At 43.6% G+C, this 10,988-nt stretch overlaps 1 protein-coding gene across 1 annotated transcript in view; it reads right to left on the reverse strand.

Annotated features, from left to right (window-relative positions):
- Positions 1 to 3,500: 3,500 nt before the first annotated feature.
- The window catches only part of LOC129835262 (arf-GAP with coiled-coil, ANK repeat and PH domain-containing protein 1-like), a 24,208-nt gene continuing 16,720 nt past the window's right edge, over positions 3,501 to 10,988 (reverse strand). Inside the window, exons 14-23 of the mRNA XM_055900815.1 lie at positions 10,298 to 10,500; positions 10,100 to 10,169; positions 9,560 to 9,654; positions 8,246 to 8,442; positions 7,410 to 7,460; positions 7,080 to 7,258; positions 6,853 to 6,962; positions 6,643 to 6,753; positions 6,491 to 6,552; positions 3,501 to 4,308 (exon numbers count right to left, since the gene is read on the reverse strand). Of these exons, the coding sequence (XP_055756790.1) occupies positions 4,211 to 4,308; positions 6,491 to 6,552; positions 6,643 to 6,753; positions 6,853 to 6,962; positions 7,080 to 7,258; positions 7,410 to 7,460; positions 8,246 to 8,442; positions 9,560 to 9,654; positions 10,100 to 10,169; positions 10,298 to 10,500 (1,176 nt within the window). The 3' untranslated portion in view covers positions 3,501 to 4,210. The remainder of the gene's footprint in view (positions 4,309 to 6,490; positions 6,553 to 6,642; positions 6,754 to 6,852; positions 6,963 to 7,079; positions 7,259 to 7,409; positions 7,461 to 8,245; positions 8,443 to 9,559; positions 9,655 to 10,099; positions 10,170 to 10,297; positions 10,501 to 10,988) is intronic.

The raw sequence follows: 10,988 nt of genomic DNA on the forward strand, positions 1-10,988 counted from the left end.
GGCTGTACAGTCTCAGAATTTGAGTTGAAATGTGTCATTTTCTGACACAGTTCGACAGGTATGTTTGGTAAATGGATAAGGAGCCCAGCGTTAGTTTGTACTCTACGGTATTGCTCCACAGCTGCTGTCTCAGTAATGCTTCACAGACAGTTGGGTACCTCCCAGACAGTTGCATTGGTGACCTGCCAATAGGTCAAAGGTAGACCTCTTGACATTCTGCAAGTCACCTAATATATTCTCTGATTTTCACCATGTCAAACGAATTTTATAATGCTTGTATCTAAACCAATGTAGATAATTTTAAGATTGTGCTATACATCAGTTGGGTCTCTATAAGCTTCAGTATGAGGTCCTAATTCTAGCATGAAAGTGCATCCTTGTAGCTGTGTGGTATCATATAGTCAAAATGTTTGCCTTGGGCTAAGTTGAGCCAATGGCCGTGGGGTTAGTTGAGACTAGAGTTGCAAATATATATTTTATATGTCCTACATAATTTTTTGTTAACTAGCTAAAACCCACTAGCACTAAATAGTAGTCTACAGCAAAGTGTGTTTAAATCATAAAAATAAAAAAAATCTTACAAATGAATTGTTTAATCTAACAGCTTAACTATTTATCTGTATATTTTTTTTACAATTGTTTTCCTAATCTTTATAGGAAAATGCCACGGGCACTATCTGATGTGTGGATACATTTCACTGCAGCTAATGTAGAAGGAAAAGCTGCATACATTTGCAAATACTGTGTCCAAATCATATGTGAAGAATGCAACAAAGATGCAGAATCATCTGGCCAAGTGCATAAAGTTCCCTCAGTGCTCACAACAAGCAACCTCTGACGAAAGTCCCTACTTCTATTTTAGGTGAAAATTATGAATCAGACGATAGCAGCAGCTCACGGTCCTCCTGGAATCTGAAGTTTTTTTGACTCAATGGAGGAACGTAGTCAGAGAAATGCTGATGAATGTCTTGCTCGAGCTGTGTATGCAACTGGTGCACCTCTGATGCTCACAGGCAATGTGTATTGGAAGAGATTTCTGAATGTTCTTCGCCCAGCATACACCCCTCCAACCAGACATGCTTCATCTACTCATTTGCTGGATGCAGAGTTCAACAGAGTTCAAGTGAAGGTCAAACAAATCATAGAGAAAGCAGGCTGTATTGCAATCATCTCTGATGGGTGGTCGATTGTTTGTGGGCAAGGAATAATTAACTACATCATCGACACCCCTCAACCAGTATTCTACAAGAGCACAGACACAAGGGACAACATACACACCGGTCTCTACATTGCAGATGAGCTGAAGGCAGTCATCAATTGGATCACAGAAGTTATTTGCACTGGTGACAAACAATGTTGCGAACATGAAGGCTGCTTGGTCTAAAGTGGAGGAGTCCTACCCTCATGTCACACCCATTGGCTGTGACATTACCTAACCATTCATGCATTGAATCTGCTCCTCAAGGACATCATGGCACTGAAAACAATGGATACACTCTACAAGAGAGCCAAGGAAATGGTTAGGTATGTGAAGGGTCATCAAGTTATAGCAGCAATCTACCTCACCAAGCAAAGTGAGAAGAATAAGAGCACCACATGGAAGCTGCCCAGAAACATCCGTTGGGGTGGTGTCATTTTTGACAGTCTCCTGGAGGGGAAGGAGTCTCTCCAAGAAATGGCCATTTCACAGTCTGACGATATGGACAACTCATCAAGAGGATCCTCCGGGATGATATATTTTGGGAGAGAGTGGTAAGCAGCCTGAAACATATAGCAGTAGCCATTGCACGCATTGAAGGAGACAATGCCATCCTGTCTGATGTTCAGACTCTGCTTGCAGATGTAAGAGAAGAAATCCATACTGCCCTGCCCACTTCACTGTTGCTCCAAGCAGAGAAAACTGCAGTTCTGAAATACATAAAAAAGCGTGAAGACTCCTGCCTGAAGTCCATACACGCCGCAGCGTACATGTTGGTTCCCCAAGTATGCTGGCAAGAGCATCCTGTCTGGTGCACAGATCAACAAGACCTATGGTGTCATCACTACTGCGTCTCGCCACCTTGGTCTGGATGAGGGCAAGGTTCTTGGCAGTCTGGCGAAGTACACTTCCAAGCAAGGGCTTTGGGATGGAGATGCAATATGTCAGTTCGGCCAACATATCTCATCCGTGGAAGTGACTTTGTGGATTTGAGGTTCTTTCCTCTGCTGCCTCCATCATCCTCCAAATCCCACCAACATCAGCTGCCTCAGAGCGCAGCTGGTGCCTGTTTGGGAACACACACACCAAAGCACACAACAGGCTGACCAATACAAGGGTTGAAAAATTGGTGGCAATACGGGCAAATTTGATGCTTTTTGAGCCTGACAACGAGCCATCCTCAACAAGGTTGGAAAGTGACAGCAAAGATGAGGCCTTAGAGTCTGATGTTCAAGAGGTAGACATTGAGGAGGTCCAGGGAGAAGACATGGAAGCCTGAGAGGAAGACAACCAAAGCTTTAGTTTCTAGACTATCATTTTACAGATGTATGTTGAAAACATTTTTAGGAGATGCGATGGATCATTGGGGATCATTCAATATTCCCTTTCTTTTGTTGTTCAGTGAAATCCTCCCATGTGAAGAGTCAACTCATTTAATTAAAAGTTACATTTGTAACTACATTTTCTTTCTCTATTGGAAGGATTTAATCATTTGAAATTATATCTACTTATGATAAAGTAAAAGGTTATGTTTGTCTCCTTATGATATGGTAAATATATCCAATGTAAAAAACATCTACATTTAAATGGTATTAATATTAATTCCCATATTTTCCCGTTAATTCCCACAGAAAGTTTCCACCTCTGAATATTCCCCAAAATGTGCAACCCTAGTTGAGACTATGACAATGGGGTTAGTTGAGCAAAATGAAGTGTTTTCTTCCCAGGCGTAATGCAAGGCACTATCACTAAGATAGGAGGTAACAAAAGGCATGTTTGGTAAATGGATAAGGATCCCAGCGTTAGTTTGTACTCTACAGTATTGCGCTGCAGCTGCTGTCTCAGTAATGCTTCACAGACAGTTGACATTGGTGACTTGCCAATAGGTCAAAGGTAGACCTGTTGACATTCTGCAAGTCACCTTATAAAGTCTCTTCAGCCATTTTGAAAGAACTGTTTCAGGTAAGCTGTTTGGAGAGAAAAAAATCGAGACAAACAGGACTTTATGTGCCTACGGGTTCCTCTTCAATCAACAGTACCCCCCTATCCAGTAGGCTTATGTGTATGGCAACTACATTGGTTATATTTTAGGAATATTCAATTCAGTTCTGTTTTTTATGCTCGTTTAATAAAAAGTGTTTATTTTCTACTCAATATTGTTAACTGTTGTTCAGAGGTTACTGCAATGACATGGTGTTGCCACCTAGTGGATATAGATCGTCAATACCCCTGTGGTTAGGAACCGTATGGTCGAGAAGACCAATAATCCAACTATTGTCTGGATGAGGGATGAATCACTGAATTGAACACAATACATTTTAATGATATATGAGTGGAATGCTACACATTTCTGGAGGATGCAGTGAATTAAATGTGTGTTTTACTGCTTGATAATTGGGTATATTAAATGAACTCTGGTATTTTAATCGTCGTACGAAATACAGCTCTGGTACCTCAGGCAGCCAATACAAAAGAAAAAAGAAACACATCACATCAGAAATGATGAAGTACAAGAGCTCATACAACAATCTGACCCTTGGCTCTCTCATTTTGTTTTGTCACATTGTACAGTACAATGAGAAGGCTCAATCAAATTTCATACAAATCAACAACAACAAAAAGGCAACTTTTTTTGTTCCAGTTCTGGGAAACCTAGTTGTAGTCGAGTCAACAAGACGAGATTCGGACGGATGGCCCCCAAGACTACGGGAAAGCAAATTAAATTATGAAATGAATCATTTAAAATGGGACGTTTTTAACTGTATTACCTGTCATTATTAGGCTGTACATCTTGTTCTCTCCTACAACCACATATAGCCATTTAGCCTGAGTGTTCGCCTCTGGCAGCCAAACACAAAGATATTACTGTTGGGACTGGAGGCTCTACTAGGAGTAATGACCAGCTGAGCTACGACCTAACGCAGAGCAGATGGCCAGCAAGTGTGTGTGTGTGTGTGTGTGTGTAAGACAAAGAAAACAACAGTATGTAAAAGAAACAGCAGTTGGTGTAGGTCAAGTCTTAAAATCTGTGCTGCGCCGTTTGAGCTTCTCTGGGTTGTTAGAGGCCATGTGAGAGAAGTCCCTGAAGATGTCCTGGTACGTTTCATCACCTGAGGAAAACAAGACATGAGAAGAACATGAACATTTTACGTTCACAAAATGCCTGTACATTTCTGTCCTCAAACGCCCCCTTTTCTCTCCCTCAATTTATCCACATTACTACTATAAGCAGACACGCACGCACGCACACGCCGTTTACCTGTAGCACTGATAAGCAGGGGCATCAGGGGACACACTGTGCAAGCAGTGCAGAACAGGCGGTCGCCTCATTGGACAAACACAAAGGCTCACACGACAACAATGAAAAAGCAGTGCACATCAGAGACTGACAGACAAGTTGAGCATCTCGGAGCACATGACATGGGAATCACAGCACTGCTCCTCCGGAGACAGACAGATTATTTGAGTTAGGCCTATTTCCTGGTTTGAAATATCCTATTTGAAACTGGGAAATATTGTGTCAGTACTGGAGTAAGTAACTTTGACTTGGCTGACAGTTTGGCCATGTGACAATGGATGGTACACTTTGTCCTACAACTCAGCACAGTAAGGTTGAATCTGTCCACAGTGAGTCCGCTGTTCCCTTTCCAGCCCAAATCGGTTGCACCGGCTGGGCCCACTAGCTAGGGTTTAGACCGGTGGTTCACAAATGTTTAAGCATTGTTCATTGTGGATTGTCCTAACAGCAGCCTAAGACCGGCCACAACACAACCCACTAATGGACCAGGAGCCGGTTGGAAAACAGTCAACTTCAAATGGACAGAGTGGCTCATTCCTGTCTATACAGCTTCATGTTCTCAGTATCATTGGTGTTATTGTCGAGGAAAAGCCACGCTAAACAGTGGCATCGTGTATACACATTGAAACAGGTTGAACACAACAATAACCGCTTAGGTGTGCCAAACGAGGAACTGGTTTGAAAAGGTTCAAATCAGTCTGGGGAAAGGGAAAACACAGTGTAATGGGAAAAACCCTCAAGTGAAAAAAAGCATTTTGTGTTGGACTGAGCTTATGACAATGACATACAGCAGACTAAATTAGACTACGCAAGGTGCATAAAATGTACATGAAGAGACATATACTGTACATCAACTGCACCCAAACAATCTGATTCCTGCTTTTTCAGGCAGCATACTGTGTAATCATACAATACATGCATACATGCATACATACATAAGACCACAGAGAGCTGTACACTATAATACATATAAGTATAAATCAGTGGAGGCTGGTGAGAGGAGCTATAGGAGGACGGGCTCATTGTAATGGCTGGAATGGAATTTTGGAACGGTATCAAACATACGGAAACCTCGTTTCACTCTGTTCCATTGATTCCATTCCAGCCACTACAATGAGTCCGTCCTCCTATAGCTCCTCCCACCAGCCTCCACTGGTATAAATAGATGTTAAACATGGCCATTGCTCAGTGTTATCATACGGTGATCTACATAGAGCCAGCATGGGCTGTAAAGTGCAGGACGGCTGACCATGCGTTCATTCACTGTACATCGAAGTGCAACGTGGACTCAGTTGTGGGTGGACATACATGTCATTACATCAACACTCTTTAAAACATCCTCTTCTTCTACAGTATGTCCTCTCTTTTCCCTTTAGTATTATATATCCAAAATGGCCACCTCTTCCCACAGAAAGACTACAGTATAGAAGCTGCTTGTTCATACATTTACCCTGTATTCTAGTTATCCTTCTAATCAAACTTCATTTAGTTTACTCCCTCTACTGAGGTACAGCAAATCGTCCATAGCCAGTAACAATTCTCAGTTTCAAGAACCTTCCACATATACGTTCCGAAGAACGTTCCCCTAACCTCTTTGTCAAAATTGTATTCTGAGAATGTTCTTTCTGAAAACACTCTTAGAAGGGTCTAGCAACGATTCCAGAAAATCTATCAGAACATATCATGCTTGACTTTAAACATTCTAACAATGTTTCAGAGTTCAGAGAACAAACTCAACTTGAATGTTACTGTCTAGTCCCAATTTATTGGGGTTCTGGGAACATGTCTAGTTAGCCGAGTAGCCTATGCACCTCAGCAGTACCCCTTTGCCTCCCTCTGTTCTCTCCATCAATTACGATGCAAGTCCCCCTCCCTCTACTCATTCTGCCCCCCCAGTGCCCATCCACTCAGTTGGTTCTTCAAGGCCTGAAGTCCCTTCCTGGTTTGGCCTATCCCACTCCCTGTCCCGCCCACTCCCTGTCCCATTGAGTGACCTGGTTGGCCAAAGGCTCCGTCCATCTCCCGCATCTCCTTGTTCATCTTGGCGATTCGCAGCCTGTCATGGGGATAGTAGAAGGATGGTGAGGAAAATCTGCTGCATCAATCAATCAATCGTTCTAGTGCCAACAAATCAACTAATACTCACAGGGTGACGATGTCAGCATTGGCGGTCTCCACGGCAATGGTGATGGGGTCTTTCTGTGTGTGGTCTCTGGCGTTGTAGTCCGCCCCTCTCTTCAGGAACAGACACACCAGCCTGGGAGATAGAGACCAGGTTAGTGTGTGCGTGTATGTGTGTTCAAGTTCATGTGTGTGTGTGTGTGTGTGTGTATGCTTATGCATGCGTCTGTCCTACCCAGTGTGTCCCAGTATAGTGGCGTGGTGTAGGGGTCCTCTCCCATTGCTGTCTGCTGTGTTGACATTGGCACCGTTCTGTAGCAGGAACTCACACGCTGCCAAGGAGTTCTGAAGAGACAGGGGCCAGAGTGTAGCTAAGAATTCACACAAACCAGCGTCTCTCTCTTCTGAACGTAGACACACACCCACTCACGTCCTCGCCACAGTGATCTTTCACTCACTCACCGCGGTGACGGCTTGTATGAGTGGGGTGCTGGACTCCTCGGCTGTGTTGACCCAGTTGACGTCAGCTCCGTGGGCCAGGGCGTCGGCCATGACAGGGAAATGCTGCAGCGCTGCAGACCGATATAACAACGCCCCGGGATGAAGACCAGACAGGTCCTCCTCTTCATCATCATCATCATCTGTGTATGGAGGGATGACAAGGGGGTTTAATGTGCTTTTTAGTTTGTTTAGTCTGTTTTGGTGTGTGTGAAAAAAAGTATGAAAATGTTTGCACTCGCTCTGGATTAGAGCATCTGCTAAATGACTTAAATGTAAATGTGTGTGTGTCACCTTTGTGAATGCCTGTATTGTTCTTTTGAAAAAGATCACTCTGGTTGAGCCCTGAGGGAGAGAGACAGAGAGAGAGAGGAGACAGAGAGAGACAGAGGGAGAGAGGAGACAGAGAGAGACAGAGAGGAGACAGAGAGAGACAGAGAGGGGAAAGAGAGGAGACAGAGAGACAGAGAGGGAGAGAGGAGACAGAGAGGAGACAGAGAGAGAGGGGGAGAGAGGAGACAGAGAGAGAGGGGGGAGAGAGGAGACAGACAGACAGACAGACAGACAGACAGACAGACAGACAGACAGACAGACAGACAGAGACAGAGACGAGGGAGAGAGGAGAGAGAGAGACAGAGAAGAAACAGAGAGAGATATTCAGCATAGCAGCAGGCCACCATATTACAAGTTTATCGTGCTGATTATAACAATAGACACAGGGTGTATAGACACCCAGCTTACTGCTGTGTCACCAAGTTCACAGATGATTTCTGTGTGTATGTAGGTACTAGCGTGCATGCAGCGAGGCTGAACAATGTGGAAATATTTCATTCACTCCTATCTTGATAACTTGTAGAATGCCATCTATCCAGCTAAATATCCCTTGGACAGACAAATAACCCACAGCACCTGCACTGTTTACATTCCTGACCTGTACACACAGGTGTACTGTTTTAGGACTTAACAAACTTCAACACCTACCAGTCCATCAGTAGACTGCAGGCAGAAACATATCTGTACAGAATGAGTTGCATACCTGGTCTGCTAAAAGAACTCAGTAGGCCAGCCTGGTACAGCTCGGCTTGGCCCTATAGTGTAAATCAGACAAGCGTGTATGTTCCGTCCAGTACCTGGGAGTCGTGGCAGGGTGGCCCGATTGGGTTTGGGTTTGAGTGGTGGTCGTGAGCCGGCTGGCCTCTCCTGGGTGTTTGCTCTGTTCCTCCGGGCGCTGGAGCGCCGCAGTGGAATGTTACGACCCGTCTCCGGGAGCTTCTGGATAAACTTCTTCTCCACAAACTTAGAACGAATCCACAACTCCTTATCACCCCTGAGAGGTGACAAGACAGAGACAGAGAGACAGAGACAGAGAGACGGAGAGAGACAGAGAGAATATGAAAGAGAAAAATTCTGTAAAAAAAAGTGTCAGGTCCTTCTGCTTAAAAGCATTTTTATTTATAGAAAGAAAAATAGAATCAAAATGCACTTCATACACAGTAATGCACATTATAAAACCATATTACACAGCAGGTAAATTCAGTTCAATTCAAACTTGACAAACCAGGCCTCACTGTACTACTATTTGACAACACAGTTGACTGCATGCATACCACTGTACATCCTGTACACAAACACACACACAGACAAAACCATGCAACTGCACAGCACATTTCCGGGGAACAGTTTAGTTTACAACACAAACCACAGCCGTCGTCGTCGTGTACCTGTGTAACTTCCTGTCTGGGGTGCAGCAAAGGAGAGGAAAAGAGGAAGCTAGATCATGTAACCGATGAAAGCGCTTGATTAAAGATTTGAGCAGAACTAATATCGTCAAATTGTGTAAAGAAAAAGGTTAGCCTGCATTTAGCAGTATGCATGTATAGTGTAATACAAAAAAAAGTTAAAATCTCCCTGTAGTTTCAAGTTATGACACCAGAGGGGGATGAAGAGTGATTTGTTTTATACCAGGTGCTTGTTCAACATTGCAGATAGAAATGTAAAGTAGAGTACCAGTCAAAAGTTTGGACACCTACTCATTCCAGGGTTTTTCTTAATGTTTTACTCTTTTCTACATTGTAGAATAACAGTGAAGACATCAACACAATGAAATAACATACATGGAATCATGTAGTAACCAAAAAAGTGTTAAACCAATCAAAATATATTTTATATTTGAGATTCTTCAAAGTAGCCACTCTTTGCCTTGACAACAGCTTTGCACACTCAAACTTTTGACTGGTACTGTATATAACTACTCTGTATACAAAATAATCATGTCCGGTCTGTACAATATATTTATATCTGAACGTTCTGTTCCACTATACTTAATAAACATTTAAATCAAATCACACTGTAACGCTGGGAAATCTTTCATGTCTGAGTGAGGTTTAACGTGTCGTTGAAGGGTGATGACTCAGGACCCGAGGAATGAAGATGAGAGTTCATACCTTGGACTGGATGGGTGGGGTTTCTTGATGGTGATCTCATCAATCCGCGCCTCGTAGATCCTGTTGATGGCTGTGTTCCCCAACTCACACATCAACTACAGCACACAGAGAGAGAGGGTGGACATAATCACTTACTTTAAAAAGGTGCAATATGCAGACATTTCCTGGTTGCAAAAATGTGAATAGTTCGCCTAATTTCAGTTTGTGTGACAAAACAAGCATGTGTAGTGACTCATTCATTGTACCAGCAGTTTGAAGCTGTTGTTGTATAAAACTGAAAGTAAAAGACGCAAAAATGAAACGTAAGACCGGGAAGCATAGAAATAGCGCACATAGAACATATCTACTGCTTCTTAGACTTGCTTTCAACGAGAATGACAGATCTATTACTCACGTTTCTATGTGCTTTTGGTTTGGTCGCCAGAAAAGTACATATTGCAGCTTTAAAAATTGTCTTTACATTGTATGAAAAAAGCTATGAATTAAGATAATTTTTCTTCAAGAAAGCCATATCTGCTTCGAGCATGGACATAGTCTTACCCTGACCAGCTCTGGTTCCCAGGAGTCCAGGGTGAGGGAGCGTACTTTGGAGAAGTGGACACCCAGACTCCTGTCAGAAGGACACCGAGAAGAAGGGAGTTAGTTACATATTAATGTGTGTGTGTGTGTGTGTGTGTGTGTGTGTGTGTGTGTGTGTGTGTGTGTGTGTGTGTGTGTGTGTGTGTGTGTGTATCCTACCTGTGTATCCCGGAACAGACGATACAGAGGGTGATCCCCAGGTTGATAGAGGCCCAGTCCGGACCAGGCTCTCCACAGTCGCAGCACTGCCTGTTCCCCGGGATGGCCTGGACCTGATCCAGAGCCTCGCGGCCCCCCGTCTTCTCCTGATCCCCAAACACCCCTCCTCCTGGGCTGCCCGACACTGAGCTGCAACGCTCCCTCTGTGTGTGTGTGAGAGAGAAAGAGAGTGAGAGAATGAGAGAGTGAGAGAGTGAGAGAGTGAGAGAGTGAGAGAGTGAGAGAGTGAGAGAGTGAGAGAGTGAGAGAGTGAGAGAGAGAGACAGAGAGACAGAGAGACAGAGAGAGAGAGAGGGGGGGGGGGACGAGACACACAGAGAGAGAGAGAGAGAGAGAGAGAGAGAGAGGGGGGGGGGGGACGAGACACAGAGAGAGAGAGGTACACACAAACATATGGAATGAGTGTTGATCACTGCACCTTCTGTAGACAATGAGTTACAACTCTGCTTCTGAAAATACAAGTGTTGTGTGTTGGGGAAAATAAATAGTTTACCAAGCTACTAATTACTTCACACTGGAACAAGTTAAGCTGCACTATAGCTACACTAAGAGTATAGTTTATATAACTAAAGTTACTTTGGAAAAGTAGTTCAATGCATTCAAACTACTTCGTGAAAATAATCATATGTAA

This window comes from Salvelinus fontinalis, chromosome 36 (genome assembly GCF_029448725.1).
Source record: "Salvelinus fontinalis isolate EN_2023a chromosome 36, ASM2944872v1, whole genome shotgun sequence".
Classification (NCBI taxonomy): domain Eukaryota; kingdom Metazoa; phylum Chordata; class Actinopteri; order Salmoniformes; family Salmonidae; genus Salvelinus; species Salvelinus fontinalis.